General features: G+C 30.8%; 3 protein-coding genes across 3 annotated transcripts; all 3 read left to right on the top strand.

Moving 5' to 3' along the window:
• The first annotated feature begins 4,505 nt into the window (after positions 1-4,505).
• On the top strand, positions 4,506-7,693 carry LOC126665948 (cation/H(+) antiporter 9-like). The gene is made up of 3 exons (XM_050358893.1): positions 4,506-4,757; positions 5,371-6,369; positions 6,575-7,693. Exons 1-3 carry the CDS (start codon positions 4,506-4,508, stop codon positions 7,691-7,693), a joined length of 2,370 nt encoding a protein of 789 aa, XP_050214850.1.
• Positions 7,694-9,845: 2,152 nt separating this feature from the next.
• LOC126674703 (cation/H(+) antiporter 4-like) lies at positions 9,846-13,399 on the top strand. The gene is made up of 3 exons (XM_050369193.1): positions 9,846-10,010; positions 10,678-11,664; positions 12,278-13,399. The coding sequence occupies exons 1-3, from the start codon at positions 9,846-9,848 to the stop codon at positions 13,397-13,399; spliced, it is 2,274 nt and encodes a 757-aa protein (XP_050225150.1).
• A 3,330-nt stretch (positions 13,400-16,729) lies between these two features.
• LOC126665845 (cation/H(+) antiporter 4-like) lies at positions 16,730-19,959 on the top strand. Its single transcript, XM_050358778.2, has 3 exons — positions 16,730-17,051; positions 17,707-18,705; positions 18,802-19,959. Exons 1-3 carry the CDS (start codon positions 16,740-16,742, stop codon positions 19,930-19,932), a joined length of 2,442 nt encoding a protein of 813 aa, XP_050214735.2. The 5' UTR covers positions 16,730-16,739; the 3' UTR covers positions 19,933-19,959.
• Positions 19,960-22,239: the final 2,280 nt, after the last annotated feature.

Below are 22,239 nucleotides of genomic sequence, written 5' to 3'. Positions count from 1 at the left end.
CAAAATAGTTAGCTAAACTATTATTTGAGCAATTAGAGTTGAGATATTTTTGTATTTTAAATTAAACTAATAAAAACAGAAAATACTAAATAAAAGAAATTAACTATAATAACAAACGACTTCGAATATTGCTTTTGTATGAATTATCGATACTTTACAAATCTAACTTATATCAATCAATTTTAATTGTTATATGCAATGGAGGATAGATCGAAGATACTAGCTCAATATTTCTATAATGTTGCTAGCCTATTTATTATAACCTATTATCCTAAATCACCCTTACTGTTACGGCTTACAGAATGATAGAAGATAAACCGCAATTTATAATCAACGCATTATCGATTAGTTATCCACATAGACCACATAACGCAAACATGGTGGTCGGACAATGCTTTGTAATTATGTATTGGTTACCCTTTTCTGATTAAATTGCTTAAATCCCCTCCTCGCAATTTATTCTAAGTTCATGTGATTTTATAGAAAGATGCAAGGCAAGATTAGTTGCTAAAGGATATACTCAACAGGCTGGAGTTGATTTGCTTGACACATTTTCACCAGTAGCTAAAATAACAACAATCAGAATATTACTTGTTGTTTCTGCTGCCAAAGGATAGTTCTTGCATCAATTAGATATTTCATGAAGAAATCTATATGGTACCTCCTCTTGGTTTGGTACTTCCTAAACAGAAAAAATGTATGCAAATTGTAAAATCTTTGTATGGACTGAAATAGGCTAGCAGGGAATGGCATGCAAGCTCATTAATTATCTTCTAGATAAAGGATTTCATTCTGCTCCTTTTGATCCTAGATTTTTATCAAGTCTGAAGGTACAACTTTTATTGCATTATTGGTTTATGTGGATGATTTGATTCTTGCCAGCAATTTTATGTTGGAGATAGATTCTATTAAGTGCTCTATTTACACGACATTTTTAAAATAAAAGACTTGCAAGAACTCAAATTCTTTCTTGGGTTAGAGGTTGCAAGATCCAGTCTGGAATTAATATTTGTAAAAGAAAATACACTTTGGATCTTCTTGCTGATACATGTTTTTTAGAGTGTAAACCTGTTGCTACTCCTATGGTTGCCAAGGCAGCTTTTTCTGCAGAATCTGGTATTCTTCTCTTTGATACATCTCAGTAAAGAAGAATGATTGGCAAATTGTTATACTTGTGTGCTACAAGACCAGATATATCATTTGATGTTTAACAATTATCTCAGTATTTGGATAAACCAACTGATGTTCATTTGGCAGCAACTCATACGATCTTGAGATATTTGGAAGGTGCTCCTGGTCAAGGCATTTTCTTTCTTGCTACTAATGATATGAAGCTTAAAGTTTTCTCTGATTTTGATTGAGCAAACACTAGACATTCTGTTACTGGTTATTGTGTTTTTCTTGGTGATTCCTTAATCAGTTGGAAGTCAAAGAAACAGTCCACAATCTCTCGAAATTCCTCTAAAGTTGAGTATATAGTATTGGCGACTACCACTTCTAAATTACAATGGTTGTTTTATTTACTCAGAGATGTGCACATTGCTGTCTTATTCTGTTATAATTAATCAACTATTCATATAGCACAAAGTCCAGTCTTTCATGAAAGGACTAAACATATTGAAATTGATGGGCATGTAGTTACACATAATGTTTAAGAAAATGTGGTTCATCTACTTCTAGTTAGTTCAGGCAATTAGTTGACAGATTTCTTGACAAAGTCCTTAAATCTTCCTTTATTTCTTCTTTTTTTTCCAGGCTGGGCATTCAGGTCTCTTTTTAATTTGAGCATGAAATTCGAATTCCAGCATTAGTGCATGAATTTTATTGAAATTTTATTAAAATTCCAATTGCAGTTGATGGAATTCCAGCTTAACTATTTTCTGACCAATCACAAGCAACGGATCATTGTTGCGTGGATTGATAAACTACTGCTTGTATGAACTTTTGGTGATTGGATAATTTGAAGATCACTTAGATTGCTGAGTGGAGTACATTTAAGTGGGAAATGAACTGCATATAGCTAGATCACATGTATTCTGTGTGTAGATTGATCATTCCTTTGAGCTATAAAAAAAATGATCAAGTCTATTATTTATGTTTACTGAAAATTATTATGATTCTTATTCTTAGTAGATTAGAAAGAAAAAAAAAACAACTGTTGATGAAAAAAATAGTCAAAACTCATTTTAGGGTCCTGTGCTTTTCATGTTTGTTTATTTGGTCCTTTACATCTATTATGATTTTACTAGGCCATTTACTTTTATTTGTCGAAATTATATGTCATTTGCTTAATGAAGACTTATCTTCTGAAAACCCCCTCATTTTTTACCCCCAATTCATTTGTACCCTCACGTTGTAAAACCACCAATTTTATCCAAATTAAGAACTTTCGGTTTCAATTGCACCCTCAAGCATCAAATTGATCTTTTTTCACTAAAAAAATATTCAAATCAATACTATATATTTTATCATATATTCTAAATAGGGTTTAGTGTTATATTTAAAATAAAAATAAAACTATTCTTTTTAAAAATTATAAAACTTAATAATAATTTTTTATTTAATATAAATAAATATATTTATTTTATAAAAATTCACATCCGCAACCACGCCGCTCGACTCCACAAGATTAATTAATGGTATTCCGATATTTGAATGATTTTATCGCCACTATTTGACCCGCCGAAGAAATTTATATTCTAACCCCGTCCCAACTCAGATTCTACTCACCCGAGTCCGAATATCCCAGTAATACATCACCTGAATCAGGCAAGACCGACTCAGAATCTCTCAGTAAACCATCTCCTGAATCTGCAATTCTTGTAGAAATTAAAAAAGACGACTCTGTCCCTTATTCTGCAATTCTTGCACAAATTAATAAAGATGACTGGATTGAAGTTAGTGATGTCAGTAACAAAGATATTATTATCATATGGGTTTTGATCAAAATCTGATATTTTAATTTCTTATTCGAAAATTTAAAACTTTGTTTCAATTTTTATTGGTTGTTTGATTGTCTTAGAACTGAAGGAGCTAATGGAAAAGTACTTCAAAGACAACGATCAGGTGCTCCCTGTAATTATGGAAGCTACTTTGAAGCGGAAGTTGACGAATAAGCACGAGGACACTGTTGTCTTTCTCAGATCAGATCTGAAACTAATAGACCGAGGAAGACAACCGGTTCGTCTTCCTCGAAACAAATCCGAAACGGATTCGTCACGAGAAAGATGAAGGGATCTTAATTTTTTAATTTTTCAAAAAATAGTTTTATATAAAAAAAAATATTAAACTTTTCATTTTTTAAAATTATTTATCAATATATTTAATTGATTTATATTTAATAAAAAATTATTATTAACTTTTGAAATATTAAGAAAGATGGTTTTTTTGTTTTAATTATAACATTGAGAACCATTTAAAATATTTATTAAAATTTAAAATATTGAAAAAAAAGTCAATTTGATATTTAAGGGTATAATTGAAACTAAAAAGTGTGGATTTTAATGTTTGAGAGTGCAATTGAAATCAAAAAGTCATAATTTAGATAAAATTGGTGGTTTTGCAACGTAAGGGTGTAAATAAATAGGGGGTAAAAAGATGAAGGGGTTTTCAGAGGATAAACCATTAATGAATGTTAACAAACCCGTTAAAAACTCCACATAATTAATTTTTGGCTTGATCACTAAAAGAAATCTCATCTTTTAGTCCCTTTTTAAATGCATCCCGACGTTGTAATTTTGTCAGCTGCACCCTAATTCGCATCTTTAGTTTTCAAGTCCAAACGAGTACTTTATAAGAATTTTTATGAATTTTTTTCGAGTGAAAAAGAATCCAATTTGATTTTAAGGGTAGAATTAAAATCTAAAGGTGCGAATTAGGGTGCAGCTGACAAAATTGTAACGTCAGGTGTAATTGAAAAGAGACTAAAGGTAATTTTTTTTGTGATTAAGCCTTAATTTTTCTATTAAATTCATGTGAATATTTGCCTCAACTTAAAGAAATCAGCCAATAGCAACAACCACAGCACATAATTATCATGGAACATCAAGAAGCCAGAAAATTATTACTATTATATATTTTGAACAATGCCAGAAATTATTATAATTTTACAACTTTCTATATATATGGTAGCCAGGATAATTATAGTTATTAGTTATTCAAAAGAGGCAGCCAAAGAAAAAAATATTTTAATGCTTTAACGTCTCATATTTATTTAATTAATTAATGGACATGGTTATATACATATAACCTGACAGATTTAGTGGTCTAAATTGTTAATTAATTAGAAATTAGTTTCATGATTGCCTAAATATTATCACAACTTTCAACTAACACAGTTACACACATATGTTTTAGCAATTACTGGCATTTAGTTAACAATTCTTTTTCTAATAAAATTAACATTTCTACAAATCCTTCTTCTTTACTTCATATCTTCTTGTCTTCATTAATTTCACATTAATCTTACAAATTAATAATTTCTGTGAGTAGAAACTTTATTCGAAATGTCGAATATTAATTTCCCGGAGCAATATAAATATTCAGGATTCAAAGCAAATAACTTGACATTGGTGTGCATAAATATACCTCCACACACCAATTCTTATGGCATGCTTGCTTCTAAAAGATTATCAGAATTCTCAACATATCCACTGCCTCTTCTTGAGTTGCAGATTTTTGTTATTTTCATCTTCGCCAATGCATTTCATTACATGCTTAAGCCTTTGGGTGCTTCATCATTCGTCTCGTGCCTTTTCGTACGTATATTCCGATCTTCATTCGTCAATTGTTTATCTTATTTAATTTACAGATTTAGCATTGTTTTTTCAGATTTTTTGTTGAATACGTATTTTTTTTCGAATTTAATGACTTGAATGATTCAAATATTTACCGCTTTAACCAAATTTAACTAATTTTTTTTTATCAATTATAGCATGATTTCGTAAATAAAATAAAATTATAGCATGATCTTAGAAAGATTTTAATTCAATTGCAGCCAAATTCACTTAATTAAATAGTTGCGTCTGGTTTTGCTTATACGGTAGTCATCGGATAGTTGTATATGAACTTGCTAGAATTATTCAATAAAAAAACTAGCCAGAATCGTACACCAATTAATATTAAGAAAAGGTAAATATAAGAAAATATAATCATTCAATGACTGCTACGTATTCTAAATCAGACTCATTTAGTTCAACCGAGCAGCTTTGTATATAATTAAAATAAAATTTCCTTTAAATTAGATTATAATTAACAAAGTTAAAAGGTTTTATTAGAGTCAGATAAAACTGGTAAACATTTGATTTTTTTTTAATTGCTAGTGTTTTTTATGCATTCATATAATTAATGATATTATTTTTGGTAATACAGGCTGGAGTAGTTTTGGGACCAACATTTCTTGGACAATTTGAATTTACTAGAAAATGGTTTTTTCCGCATGAAAGCCAAGACAGAATCATGTCATTAGCATTACTTGGATATAGTCTCTTCTTATTTCTCAGCGGGGTCAAAATGGACGTCGGAATGGTACTCCGCACCGGAACTAAGGCATTATCGATCGGAGTTTTATCCGTAACATTACCGTTAGTACTAGGGCTAATATATGTAAATTCCAGAGCCGAATATTATCTATCCGAAGTTGATTTTCTCGCAAGTTGGTGTCTAACTTTGATTCATGCTATTACATGTTTTCCGGTCACTTCTTACATGATCAGTCATCAACTAAAAATTTCGCATTCGGAACTCGGTCGGTTATCATTATGTTCATCGTTAGTTGCGGAACTTCTTGGCATTATTACGATAATCGCATTTAACCTAGTTGATACAGGGTTATGGGTATTAGTTGTTAGGTATTTTAAATACATTCTCTTCTTTGTTCTTGCTCTAATATTTATACTACGGCCCGCAATGAATTGGGTCATCAGAAAAACTCCGGAATCGAAACCAATCAGTAGTTTTTACATTTACGTTATTCTGGCGATTGCCCTAGGATCGGAAATATTCTTTAGTTGTCTTCGTCAAGTTCAGTTTTTGGGTCCGTTTATCGTCGGTTTAGCTGTGCCAGCGGGAGCTCCGTTAGGATCGGCTTTCGAAGAGAAGTTTGGATCTTTTACCGTAGCTGTTCTTTTCGAAATTTTAACAGTGACGTCGATGATGAGGGCGGATTTATTTTTAGTCATATCGGAATATTATAAGTTGAAGAAATATATCAAATTGATTTTGATTACTTGTGGAACCAAATTGTTATCTTCTTTGTTTCCTTCTATGATTGCCAGGGTTCCTTTGGTTGATTCTATGGCACTTTCTTTCATTATGAACTATAAAGGCATTGTTGAACTATGTTTGGCTGTTATTTTCAGAGACACTAGGGTAAGTAGTTCTCTTTCTTTTTTAATATTCGTACTTTTTTTGTAACTTAAACTTAAAATTTATTTTTAAGTTTGGTGTCCATTTGATAAAATGGATAAAATTTGGGTACTAGGCATGTAATTCACCTTTGTTTCTCATTGAACACATATCTACTGTTGAAACTCGATCTGACCTTTTACTATTTTTTCTTCTAAATTGATTTCAGATGATAAGTGAAGAGATATTTGCCCTAGTAGCATTATCCATTTTATTAAACGCCGCCATCATTCCGGTCATCGTTAAATTTTTCTACAATCCTTCAAGAAAATATGCAGGCTATCAAACAAGAAATATCACAAGTTTAAAACCAAATGCTGAGCTCAAAGTTCTTGCTTGTGTTCACAGACCTGATAATGTAGCTTCGATCATAAAACTTCTCGATGCATCTTATCCGACAAAAGACAGACCAATCGGCGTTTATGTCCTTCATCTAATCAAGCTAATCGGAAGAACTACCCCAATCATGATAGCCCACTCGAAACAGAAACCGGTTTCTAACTCGAGCTCGAAAAATGTCATCCATGCATTCAATCAGTTTGAGAAAACGAAATGGGGCACCGTGTCAATCCATTTGTTTACGGCGATATCTACGTATGATTTGATGCATGAGGATATTTGCACTCTTGCTCTCGATAAACTCACTTCCTTAATAATAATTCCACTCCATCGAAAGTGGTCGATACATGAATACATTGAATCCGAGGACAAAAATTTAAGAGCTCTAAACCGAAAAGTCCTCGAGAAAGCCCCTTGCTCAGTCGGGATTTTTTTCGACCGTGGCGGGCTCGGACATTATAAAAATACATCGTCGGATGAGTCGCATAAGCTTCAATTGTGTATGTTCTTTTTTGGAGGGAAAGATGACCGTGAAGCCTTGACTTTAGCAAAACGAATGTCGAGAGACGCGAATGCATTCCTGACGGTCATACATTTCGTCGCTAAGGACATAATCGTAGAAATCGAAGATAGAATTGTGGACGCATTATTATTAGATGATGTCAAGAGAAGGGCTAAAAATGTTTACGAAAACGTAGAGTACATAGAGCGTGTTGTGAGAGACGGACAAGAAACGTTAGCATTTGTTCGTCAAAAGGCGAAATTGTATGATCTTTTTATAGCAGGAAGACGGTATGAGATTTCGTGTCCACAAACGGCGGGACTAGCAGAATGGAGTGAAATTCCAGAGTTAGGTGTGATCGGAGACTATTTGGCTTCTAAAGATTTGGAAACAAGAGCTTCTGTTTTAGTGGTGCAACAACAAAAACAAATCAAGAGACTACAATAGATTATAGCAACTCAAACTCCAAACTTTCTGTAGCTTCAGAGATGAGTGTAGTATCAAATAATTCATAAATTAGACATGTGCAATCGCAGCTTGAACATCTTGTATATATATAGAATTTTTCTATCTGAATTTCACTTGACAAGAAGATTTTTCAATCTGAATTGCGCAACATGAAATTGCAATTTGATTCTGAACGTCGGAGGGTCTGCTTAGTTCAAATGAATTTCACAATTTTTATGAAATTCAATTGAATTTATAAAAGATACGTGTTTGATTCAAATAAATTTTCACAATTTAAATTTGCATTTACACTCCAAATAAAATATTCAATTTATTTCATATTTAAAAGTCGGAATACCAAATATAAGAATTCATTTTCAAATAAAATTCATTTAGAAATGAAATATGGGCTCTTCTTTTTTCTCTTTGACAAAAAATCAAACACCTTGTGGGCGTATGTACCGAAAAACCAAGAATGAAAACATAACAATGCAGTACCATGAGAAATAGATTATTACCTGGGAAGTTATAGGAAACGGATACTTGGCATCTGCGCTTCCATATAGTAATCAATTAATAGGATTTGGGCAAAAATTGCCTTCAATTTTAAAATGAATTGAAACCCCTAATTGTTACGGAAAGAAATTCATTAGGTTTGTTGTTTTGTTTCAAAATTTGAGGATAATTTTCATCCATAGTACCTTAAGTTTTATCACTTTCCAGTTAGATCATTTTATTTCAATTTGTAACATAAAATATTCGACTTCTAAATGACTCTTTCACATTACGTGGCACGTGGCTCGTAAAATATCATTATAATTATACTAATTTATTTATATTAATAATCAATTTTAAATTAGTTTGAGTTTTTACTAGAAATAAATAAAATATTTCGATTTATTTATTTTTAAAATCAATTGACCTCAATAGCTTTATTTATGATTTATCATATTAATTAAATTTATTATAGCAATACCAATGTTTTTATGTATAATTAATATTAAGCTAGTTAGTATTTTTTTTTGGATTAGAAAATATCTTTATGAGTTGAATTAACTAGTAATTACATTAATTAATTATACTAATAAGTAAAACAATAGTAAGTGTAATATTATATTAATTAATTCATTGTTATTATTAATATATTTTAAAATTATAATCAATGTAAAATAAATTAGAGTTTGTTGGATTACAAAATATAAATTGGATTAGATTTATTATAATTACATCATTGTATTTTACTTTATGATTAATATTGTTTCCCGCGATTTTGTTGAAAAAGGTTGAGATATGGCTTTTTTTATGTGAGCTTTTTTATGTGAGCGTGTCAGAGGGTGATATCTAAAATTGGAGATTTTGAATAAATTTCAAGTGATTGTGATAATTTTTAAAGGAAATAAAAAAATGTTACTAAGTTCTTAAACAATCTACAAATAGAGTTTAAAATTGAAAGACGACTACTGTAATTGAAGTTGCTATTGAAACTATGATAACAATTAAAGTTGAAAAAAGAGTTTGAACTAAAAAAACGCAAATTACACTAAGTATGAATTTTTAAGATATTTTGCCTTTATATAATTATACGACGGATGTGAACAAATTTGTCTATCCTTTTACTAAAATATACCTAATTAATGAGATAAACTCAAAATGGAGATATAATATTTAACTTCTATCTGTTTGTTTCTATGAAAGTCAAAATTTTAGTCAAAAGAAAAATCAAACTATCTGATTTCTCTCAAGCACACCAGATTTAGCTCAAAATATAGGATTCTGTTTTTAAAAACCAATTTCTGTTCATTTCAAAATTAAAAAACGCGAGATTTAATTTTTAATTAATCTTATTTTTAACTGAAAATTGTCTATTTAATACATGTTGGTTGGTTGCAGGTGGAAACTGTTAAATAAATAGTCAAAGTTGTATTAGCATGTGAGAAAACTGGCAAAAGAAAATAAAAAAACAGTTATTTATTTAATTTCTAAATATTAACATAAACTAACATAACTTCCAAGGCAACTGTAATTCAATTTGACAAAATTCATTGATCTCCATATTTATTAAAGCCATGTTTATTTATATATTTCTTCAGAAATTTTTCTATACATTAATTGTTTTTTAGATAATCTATTAAGATTAATTACATAATCAAAAATGGATTATCATAATAATACAAAAATTATATGCTATAATCATCATTTTATGGAATTCTCATTGCCAGTTCTGGAGGTTCAGATTGGTCTCATTTTCATTATGAGTCATATGTTTCATTTCGTTCTCAAGCGTGCGGGAATTTCTTTGATTGTCTCCTCCATGATTGTGAGTTCTCATTCTATCCTTTTCATTTTCTTTTCTTTTTTCAATCAATTTTTGCGAAAATTCGAATTCGAGGCCTAAAAGAAAAACATTTGAACTTAGAACGATTGCTTGTGCCCCTAGGCGTGTGCAATCGGTTTTTGATTTGGTTTCGGAAGTAAGTTTTCTGAAAACTGATCGAGTTAGGAAATAGAAATTAATGAAATTAGAGAAGTGCAACTTGATTCAATTTGATTGGATTTTTGGTTTTAAGGAAATACCAAAATAATGGTTTTTTTTTTACTTAAAAGAAAAATAAAGAAATATTTTTTTTAAAAAAGTAACAAATATGAATATTAAGGTCAAATCTAGACCAAATAATAGTATATGATATTTTTAAGGTCAAATCCTAAAAAATACCAAACCTTTGCAATTTTTGTCAGTTATGACTAAATCGTTCAAAATTTGCAAATATAACCCGTTTTTAGAAATATTTTTAAGGTTTTGAAACTCTATATTGATTAAATATTCTAGTTAAAAAAATGGTGTTTTATCTTCTTCTTTTTTCGCATTCCTCATTTTATAGCGTTTTCATTTCCATGCTACATAGACTGATTTTAATTTCTAGATTTGTTAAAGCTCAGTTTGACATAATTCTAACCTATTTTTGATGATCATTGTAAAATTGCAGACTGGAATAATACTTGGTCCTACATTTCTTGGGAAATATGAATTTGTGAGAATGAAATTATTTCCTCCGGACAGTCAAGCAACACTCAACTTACTATCTACACTCGGAACTTACATATTCCTATTTTTATCAGCCGTGAAAATGGATCCCGGATTAGTATTGAAAACGGGCAACAAGGCGATGATGATCGGAATCGGATCAGTAATATTCCCCATTCTAATCGGTCACGGTTATAGAAAAATAGTAGACAAAAATAATATTTATCGTGGTGATGCTGATGTTATAGAATTACAATCAGTCACAGCATTTCCTGTTATTTCTCACCTAATTGATCATCTCAAACTCAGCAATTCGGAACTCGGACGGCTAGGGCTTTCGTCAGCATTAGTAGCGGACATGACGGGTGTTGTCGCCTCATCGATCAGTTCTTTCATTAGGGCTACCCCATTCGGATGGAATACTGTGAATAATCGTTTAGTAATCGTTGTCTTTATAATTGCCTTAGCTTTCACTTTCAAACCCTTGATGCTACGGGTAATTCGTAACACTCCGGCTGGAAAACCGGTGAATAGCTTTTGGATTTGGATCACAATGGCGCTCGCCTTTTTATCTACAATGTTGTTTTTTAAATTCGACCAGGGTTCGCATTTAGGTCCGTTTATTATTGGGTTTTTTGTACCGTCTGGACCGCCGTTAGGTTCTGCCTTCATCGAGAAATTTGAAGCTATGACATTGGGTATTCTTTTGCCCGTCCAAATCGCAACCCTAATGATGAGGGTTGATTTGATTGTCGTCCTTACCGAATATAGCGAAATGTATTATTATATTTCGATTATAGTTCTTATTTTCGCAGTCAAATTCGCAGCTTGCTTGATTCCTACAATGCTTTCTAAGATGCCATTAATTGATTCTTTAGCACTTGCTTTCATCATGAGCTGCAAAGGTTTCATCGAGTTGGCCATATATGTTGCTATGGAAGAAGTTGGGGTACGCTTTCAAAAATTATTTATTTGTTTTATTAGTTGGCAAAAGAAATTACTATATCCACACGAAATGGATAAATATATTAAAAATTGTATCCATTTGGTTAACAATTTTATATTTTTTATTAACTATATTTGAACATCGAAGAAAAAAACAAAAGACTTAATTGATAAAAAAAAGGTAACATTTAAGTATCTTAAGTTATTTTACGATAAATTAGTTAATATTTGAAGAAAAAATTCATATAATTTTTAATAAATCTAAAAATTCGAGAAATTCTTAGGTAGACTCAGTCTACCACGTAGCCTATCATATTATGACACGTTATTAAAATAGTGGTACTATCTTCATATATTTTTTACAGTTTGTTCTCCAATTGCATATTGATTTGTCCTAAAAATATTATAGAACTAAAAGATATTTAATTTTTTTTTATTAATTAGACTTTTGATCCTTTTTATATGTTTCTCGGATCTAAATGACACAAATTATAAAATTATCTGACATTCAAAATATGTATATTTATCAATTTCGTCATAATTCTGTTTAAATTAATTCATCTTGCATCTATAAAATATGGAAGAATCTAACAATTTAGATTTTGTTGAAATTGCAGAGCATCAAAAAACAAGTATTTGGAATTGCAGCTTTATCCATATTGATCAGCTCAACAGTTTCTCCAGTTCTTGTCACTATCCTATACAACCCTTCAAGAAAATATGCAGGTTACCAAGCACGAAACGTTTCAAGTTTAAAACCCGATTCGGAGCTTCGAATTCTGACTTGTATCCATAAACCCGAAGACGTAGTTTCGGTCATAAGATTTCTTGAAACTTCTCGTTCGACAAAACAAAACCCTATCTGTGTTTATGTTCTTCATCTTATCGAGCTAATCGGTCGAGCCACACCTGTTTTTTTAACTTACCAAAAGAATAAACCCGTTTCGAATCTCTGCTCGAAAAACGTCATTTTCTCCTTCAATCACTACATAAGAAATTATAACACGAGCGCTGCATCTGTAAATATGTTTACAGCAATTTCTCCAACTAAATTGATGTATGAAGATATATGTACGCTTGCTCTTGATAAGCTAACGTCTCTTATACTAATACCGCTTCATCAGAAATGGTCTGAAATTAACCCTATTATCGACACGGAAAATCTTAGGTTACGGACTTTAACTTGCAGCGTTCTTGAAAAAGCTCCTTGTTCTGTTGGGATATTTTTCGACGGAAGTAAACTACGTAAGACACCAATGAAAGCATCGAAAGGACCGTTTTTTAACTTGTGTATGGTGTTTTTAGGAGGTAGAGATGACCGCGAGGCATTGACATTAGCGAAACGAATTGCGAACAATTCATCAGCAAGATTTACAGTTATTTATTTTAGTTCCGATGATAATGATAGGAGTGTTGAAGGGAAAATCGAATGGGAAGACAAAATTATCGATGCAAGAGCAATCAACGACATCAAGAATTGTGCCCGAACTAATAAATTTATAGATTTTCAAGAACATAGAGTGAAAGATGGAGCTCAAACTGCATTAGTTATTCATTCTATAGCACAAGATTATGATCTTTTTCTAATTGGAAGACGATATGGAGTTGAATCGGCTCAAACGATAGGATTATCGCAATGGAGTGAAGATCCGGAGCTAGGGACAATGGGAGATTTGCTTACCTCTAAGGAAGTGTGTAATGGAGCTTCAGTTTTGATAGTGCAACAGCAAAGAAGATGAAGTAAAATAAATCCCAAGAATTGTCTTTTAGCCCTAGGTACATTCATTAGGAAAGTAAATTTTTTTTGTCTTTTTTTCTTTTTCCTCATTTTGCGAGGTTATGATAGATGATTATTTGAGTTTCAGATGACATTTCATTGAGAACTAGTAGTATTTATAGATTCAGTTTGATATTTAAAAATATTAATTTTTTTAATTCGGTTCAAATTTTGGGCACTGAAAAGTTTCATTTAAGTTTTAGTGCAAACTGTATCACAAAAATTGAATCGAATAAAAAAAGGCCGAATCAAATCAAAAAAATCAACCAAATCGATTCAAATAAAGATAAGTTTACATTTTTATAAATTCATTTTATGCGGTTCAAAGAAAAAACTCATAGTTAGTAAACAACAAAATAGAAAAATAATCAAACAAACACAAGATATACACGGTCCGCCAGTTGTATATTCAGAGACGAAGGAATGAGTACACCATTAATATCAAATAATATTACAAGAGAATGGTTAAAGATCCTCTAACGGTCAAAATACAAACGCTACAAACGGTTTATTCGGCTCAACAAAGAAAATAAACCAAATAATGTTCTGCCTTATTTATTTATTTTGCCAAAATGTTCTGCCTTATTGATGTAGCAAAAATATGGATAAACCTATAAATGAGTTGATTAATGAAATAATTTATAATTTTAGCTTCTAAAAACCTATTGTTTAAAGGAATAATAAAAAATTAGGCATCCAACGATTCATTGATCTAAAGAATTAATAGAAAATTGAAAAGTAAAGAGAAAACATTCTCTAGTAATATTTTTTAATTAAAAGTGCCTAAGCTTACTAATATAAAACAAAATAATAAAAAAAACCTCCACAAAATTAATAAAAACAAACCTACTATCTATATCTATACTATTCCAATAAATTATTATTTTAATTATTATTTTATATTTCCTATTAAAATTTAATATAATTATAAAATTTATGTATTAATTAAACATTTCAAACAATTAAAATAGTCAACTAAAGTATCTACCAAAATAAACTATTACAAATTAATTATATTTGATACTTTGACGAGTCACGCTACGTGTGAAACACGTAAAACAAAACTACTTAATTAAAAATTTAAAATGCAATTTTGAAGGTATAAATGACTGGATTTTACTCAAAAGTGACGGACATGAGCAAAGCTAATGTGTATTAAGTGTTGGCCCGTTTTTCATCAAATTGAGCCAAGAAATCATCAAATTTGTACATTTCAAACTAGAGCAAAGTTACGAAAATGCCATAATTTAGGTTTTCCTTCCAATTTTTTCATAAAGCTGATGTGTATTGATTGTTGGCCTTTTCTTCAAATTAAGCCAAGAAATAGTCAAATTTGCACACTTCAAACTTGAGCAAAGTTACGAGAATGCCATAATTTAGTTTTTGGCTTAAATGCACCAAAAATTAACAAATTTTGCGTGTTTTTTGTATTTAACATAAACTTTTAATTTTGACAAAAAAGTGCATGAACTTTCAAAATTTTGCAATTAAGAGCACGTGTGTGTTTTCTTTGAAAAATAGTGCAATTTTATATCCAAAACGACGCCGTTTTAATCTAAAACGGTGTCGTTTTACATCCAAAATGGTGCCGATGTTTTTAATTGCAAAATTTTGAAAGTTCATGTACTTTTTTGCCAAAATTAAAAGATTATATTAAATACCAAAAACACGGGAAAGTTTGTGATTTTTGGTGCATTTAAGCCTTAGTTTTTCGATCAAATTTTTTCATAAATTTCAAATCCGCATCCACATCCGCATCACCTACACGCTCTTAAAACTGTAAAATCATATAGCATGAGTATTTATAGAGACTGAAAATGCTCATCAAAGAGAATTTGTCTGCATATCAGCACAGGTTGTACCACGAATGTGGTGCTGCTGCCAGTCACCACGACCTCCATCACAGAGGCAGTCTTGGCTGCGTTGCCTCCAAAAACTGCTACCTCTCATGTTGGACGGTCTCCACTTCGCCACGGCCTGCACTACAGCTGTTGTGCTTCATGTACTGAGTCTCAAACTTATTCTTCAAACTCGGACTTACAGCTTCAACTCAGAATTATAGGCATAATTCTTACCAAACTAAAATTTTAGCATCAGTTATAATAATTCATCTGAACTGGTGTAATTTGTAAACAAGAATACACCACAAATTCCTTTAATGATAAGGATTGATAGAGAGCAAATTGTTGTTTGAAGACGCTATAAATATATAGTTTATAGTAAGCCTAAAATCTTGCTATAATAGTAGATTTTACTAAGAATAATTTCATACTAGATAAACTATACGATTGCTATATTGTTACAATTTTATAACAGCTTAACTGCTGCGAAGTCAAAAAAAAAAAACTGCTGCAAAGTCAAACTTTTTTCACAAGTCTATTCATTGTAGTACGTTGACTTAATCGAACAGTAAAATAGTATGTAATCCTATAATTTTATATTAATACTTCATCTCAATCAATATTATCTTATTTTATTTGAAAAGTTAACACATGAGGTGGAAAGACAAAAGTATATAAGAATATTACATTACATATTATTAAATAATATTTTCCAATTTTTAAAAAATCAAACCGATGTCCGAACCATGTAGTTAGAAAGAAATTCTTTTATCTCACAATAGCTCTCACTCCAGTCTCCAAATTATGAAACTTTCATTATTAAGTTAGCCATATACTTTACATGTTTATCCATTAATAAGACATCATCAAATATTATAAGTTTTAGATAAGAATCTACGACACAAAACGCTCTTGCCACGGTTTATAGTTCAACCACTACGTTAAATGATGAGTAAATTATTTATATAATTTCTTTTCTTCTAAAAATAGCTTAAAGTTTAAAACCATACATAAAATTATAACTAGCAAATGAAATTCAAAAACTAATAAATAAATCACACTCTATCTAATAAAAAAAAAGCAGATGATTTTTACGATTAATCGGGTTTAATAGTTCTCTATTTTCATTTTAAAGAGGTTGAACCATATAGTTCTCTATTTTCATTAAAATGAAGCAAAAAAAGAAAACAACCCAAAAGAGATAAGATAACACCATGTCTAGGTTTGAATTTCCCCCTTTGACAATAGGTGTTTCTTTTTTTAGGTATATTCTGTTGCACAATGTTTTTTTAATGGATAACACCTGATCGTTGGCCAACATTTTAATTAGCTCAGTAATTAGAAAATGCAAAAAACATCATATTAAAACAAGAATCTGCTAATTTTTCTGTCTAATTATTAAATTATCTACATTGTAGCTGTTGAATTAACTGTCATTTGAATTGTATATTTATAAATTGAATGTTTCAAAATCCAATTATCCAATTAATTATCCCAGATTTAATTTCGTTTTCCTCAAGTTCTCAAATATTTTCAACAATAATGGATAAAGATTTACAGATTGTTCATGTTCATAGTAATTCTTCAATGACATGCGTAACCCTCACAAATATGACGAAATATTTTGTAGAAACCGATATGGAATCATATGGTTTCATGAGCCACTATTTGCCATTATTTGAATTACAAATTGGTCTCATTTTTATTTTCAGTCATTTGTTTCATTTGCTTCTCAAGCGTTTCGGAATTACCTTGTTTGTTGCTTCAATGCTCGTAAGTCCATTCTTTATTTACTCTTTTTTCTTGGCAATTAGGGTTATGATTGAGCCAAATCTAGTTGAAATACTATTAAAATCGAGCTCGATTCGATTCTAAAATTTAAATTTTGAATGGATTTTAGTCTAACGCAGTCGAGTTCTATTTTAGAAGCTTGGTCTAGGTATGTAATTGAGAATCGAAGTCGACCTCACTCGATTCTCTCTCTAAAAATTAAACCTGTATATCTAGAGGTGAACAAATGATCTTAATTACTTTAAAAATACAAAATTCGGTCGAATTTTGAATTAATCCGACTCCACCTCGATCAAGTTTTATTTTAGAATCTCGATCTTAGTATGCAGTCGAGAATCGAAATCGACTTCGCTTGATTATCTATTTAAAAGTTAAATTTTAGTATATAAACATTAGTTATCATTATAAATATACATTTATAATGATAAAAAAATAAAACTGGAGTAGACTTGTGAATCTATTGATTATCTTAATATTCTAACTTGACTTCAAATATTTTCGAATGAGTTTTGAATAGGTCGTGAATTGACTCTACTCAATTAGACCTCTGATTACTAAATCAAGAGCGGGTTAAATGGTATTATATATAGTTAAACTATGATTGATTTATCTTAATTAATGTATTCATGTTTTACAGACGGGGATAATTCTTGGCGACACATTTCTTGGGAGATATGAATATATGAAATACAACGTATACACTGTAGAGACCCGTATAACACTCCGAATCTTAGCTACATTGAGCATCAATATCTTTATGTTTCTATCGGCAGTAAAGATGGATGTTGGAATGGTACTTACGACAGGAAAAAAGGCAATGTCAATTGGTGTAGCATGTACACTATCTCCATTTATAGTCGGAGCAATTTACACAATTACCCAAAAAGATGGTAGTTTTGCAGATTATAAGGAATTGGTTGTAATCTTAGAAGTAATACAAATCCAATCAATCACTCCCTTTTCTGTTGTTTCCTACACAATAGATCAACTCAAACTAATGAATTCGGAACTCGGCCGCCTCGGACTTTCGGCGGCTTTAGTTGCGGATGTATATTCTATAATGATAGCATTCATTGCATCATTCTTTAAAGACGGATATAAGGGAGGCAGTAAGATATACTTTATAGCATTTGCTACCTTTCTTGCTGCGGCAGCATTCATCATCCGACCAATAATGCTTTGGTTTAGTAGACAGACTCCGCCCGGAACTTCTGTCAAAAGTGGCTACGTTAGCGTCATCATAGTGCTATCATTCTTAACTGGCCTGTATTTCTTTGAATTTCGTCAGGGACCGTACATTGGTCCCTTAATTCTGGGTTTTACAGTACCAGCAGGATCTCCATTAGGAACTTCTTTGGTAGAAAAGTTCGAAACTATTTCGTATGGATTTCTTCTGCCTATCCTAACGGCTATATCGATGTTGAATGTCGATTTGTTCTTGATCGTATCTGCATTTACCGACATACAACCTTACATGGCTCTTATAGTCGCACTTTTCGTTGTCAAGTTGACTTCATGTTTCATACCTTCATTGTTCTGCAAGTTGCCATTAATTGATTCAGTGGCGCTTGCTTTAATATTGACTTGTGAAGGCGTAATAGAGCTAACAGCAATCGCTGTTCTAAAGAAAAAAGAGGTAAATTAATCTGTTTTGAAGAAAATCAAAATCTTGATTTGTTTCGCATTATTTAGTAGATTTACTAAATGTCTCGATTTCGTTCTTGCTTTGCAGGTCTTCAGTCAAGAGCTTTTGTCCCTTATGGCTTTGTTTATCCTATTTAGCTCGACCTTTTCCCCGGTTCTAGTCAAATATCTCTACGACCCTTCAAGGAAATATGCAGGGTATCAAGACAGGAACATTTCTTGTTTGAAGCCTCAAGCCGAGCTCCGAATAGTCACATGCATTAAAAAACCTGTCGACATATTTTCTGTCAAGAAACTGCTTAGAACTACATATCCTACGAAAGAAAGCCCGATTGCAGTTTACGTCCTTCACCTCATTGAGCTAATGGGTCGAACCACCCCTATTTTCATAACCCACCGAAAGCATAAACCAGTTTCTAACCCCATTTCTCAAAATATCATCCTGTCTTTTGAAAACTACCAGCAACATAATTGGAATGCAGTATCCGTAAATACCTTTACAGCAATGTCCCCCCTTAAGTGCATGCACGAAGACATATGCACACTCGCTCTCGATAAACTCGCATCCCTTATAGTAATCCCATTCCATCCGAAGTGGACAACCCGTGCAGCAACCGAATCTGAAAGCTTGAACAGATTTAGGAATCTAACTCGGAAAGTCCTCGAAAGAACCCCTTGCTCTGTGGGGATATTTTTTGACCGCAGCAAATATAATCAGCAACACATCAAAGCATCAATGGACTCATATCAATCCTTATGCATAATCTTCTTGGGAGGTAGTGATGACCGAGAGGCCTTGGCTTTAGCAAGACGCATGGCGAAGAACTCGACAACAACTCTAACGATCCTCCATTTGATATCGGAGGAACAGGACAACGATAGTTCTAACTGGGAAGAGAAAACCCTAAACACTAATATGATAGCAGATGTTAAGCAAAGCAACAGTGAAAGCAAAGGATCAACAATAAACTACCAGGATCATAAAGTAAAAGACGGACCGGAGTCTGCATTGCTAATTCATAAGCTAGCGAATGACTACGATCTTTTTATAGTCGGAAGACGAGACGGAATCGAATCTCCACAAACAACGGGGCTATCTGAATGGATTGAGCTTCCAGAATTAGGGGTTATGGGTGATTTTCTAGTTTCAGATTATCTTCGAAGTGAAGCTTCAGTTTTGGTAGTGCAAAAACAAAAACAAAAGAAATACCTAGAATAAAATAGATTAGAGTTAGATTAAATTAGATTAGAATTCAAATCACACTCGGAGCTGATTAACCTAAAAAAGTTATCAAAACTGTTTCCAACTAACATTAATTTTTTGATGAGTCTTGAAGCTAATTAGTTGAATTTTCAATTTTCATCAAACATATTGTAAATTTTTGGGGGAAACTAAATATTGCATTGTAAATGATAACAGAACAAGAAAAGATGAAGATGAGAAAATCAAACATACCAATAGTTTCATGAGAAAATTTCACTGCTAAATGCCTGATTTCTTGTAGTGCAATATGATAATGATATGATAACCAGATGATAATACAGTAATATCATAATTATTTTAAACACCCAGAGTAAAAACATAAATTTGGAAAAAACGTGAGATATTTTCTGTAATTTTTTTATGTTGAAGTAAAAAGTATATATATTTTTATTTTTAAAATAAATATAAATTTTTTCTAAATCTATATCACAGTCTCGATGATTGTACCTATTCTGGCCTAATATAAACACCAACCAATTTTATTTTTCTATTGCTTTAATTAATTGTTCATTACTTGCTGGATCAGTGGTTTAACCAATTTAACTAGTTGAACTTTAAATTGATATCCACATCGGTTTAATTATCAATTTAAATTTCAAAATACTGGATCAAAATTGATACTATTTGGAAAATAAAAAAATTAGCAAATAAAGCAGCAATTAAACTTCTAAATTCTCAAGAAAAGTGACTCTCATTGTCTATTATTTCTTCTTTAGATTCTATAAGTTATTCATTGTCTTGGTCGAACATTTATGTGATAGATTATATACAAGCTAAAGGTATAGAAAATCATGTAGGACTACAAGGAGAGAAACAACGAGGGAAGCAGGTTGCAAAACAATGGAGACTTTGACAAAATAAAAAGATTGCTATTAGGTTAATAATATACGCTCTTCATATATATGGCATATATAAAAGGAGAAGACTTAACACATAATTTAATCTCTAAACTATATCACTTTATTTTTATATTCTATACGTCGTTTTTCATTTTTAATTGAACCTTTTAACTTTCACTTTTGTTCTGTTTAATCCCTTAAATCATCTGTAAATGACAAACGTGCTGATGTGAAATTTATTTTTTTGGATTTTATTCTACTTAACCCCGTAACTATGTTATTTGACCTATTAATACTCCTTAATTAAAAAAAAATTCCCACTACACATCTAAACCACTATATTTTTTTTTATCAATTTAACCTCTAACACAATGTATTAATTTTGAAAAAGTATAAGTATGCCCCTCATATTTAAAATAAAGATCGATGTCTTTCAGTTATTATTAAAAAATTAATTTGAGGTTTAATTTTTTTAAAAATTGTGAACTTTAACGTGTTTTAAAATTTTAAGATAAATTTGAAAGATTTATAATTAATTTGAAAGGTATGAAATTGCAAAAAATCGAAAGTTGGTATTTTAAAATTTTCAAAATTAGAAATTCTTGTTAAATTTGCCAAACACAGTAAAATTTGTGATTTTTTAAACAATTAAATTTCCATTTAATATCACCAAACTATAGGAAATTTATTTATTCTATAAATGTTGTTTTAAAAAAGACAACTTCTTTTTATCATTAATGAAATGTAAAAAAATATTTACATGTACAAAATTTAATATCATATAATTACCTGATTAATTTTAAATATGTTTTTATTTATTTTTACTTTTTTTTTGCTAATATCTATCATCGTCAATAATTTACAAAAATATTATCAAAATTTGAAATTAATAGTTATTTAAAAATTATATGTCATCATACATAAATTCATTTTACATGCTTGTAAGCATTCATGCTATATTTAATATGATTGAAAATTGAGTAATTGCATTTTTGAGGAGGTTAAATGAGTAAAAGAAACTAAAAATTTAAATGTGCAATTGGCAAAAAATAATAATTCAGGGTAAATAGAACAAAATAGTGTAGTTTAAGAGTTAAATTATGCATTTTATTTATTCTTTACACGCTTTAAAGCGTTTGAATACACTCACTTTGCCACGCTGGATAAAAAGAGGTCAGATCGAAAAAAAAAATTGAAAGTTGAGGGATTAAATAAAATAAAATTGAAACTTCGAAAGTTTAATAAAAAAGACTTTTAAATTTCGGAGAATAAAATGGTATAATTTAAGAATTTATAAATTTCAGACTAATCCCAAGGTGCAGATAAGTTGATAAGGTGCTTTTCCGGTAATTGAGGACGCGGGTTCGAACTGTATTTATGTATGCAGTCGTTTAAAATTTGAGTTCAGGGGTTTGCCTCCCGC

This window comes from Mercurialis annua, linkage group LG1-X, assembly GCF_937616625.2.
Source record: "Mercurialis annua linkage group LG1-X, ddMerAnnu1.2, whole genome shotgun sequence".
Lineage (NCBI taxonomy): Eukaryota > Viridiplantae > Streptophyta > Magnoliopsida > Malpighiales > Euphorbiaceae > Mercurialis > Mercurialis annua.
Note: the sequence above shows the minus strand (reverse complement) of the source record. Positions and strands in the feature narration are given on the sequence as shown.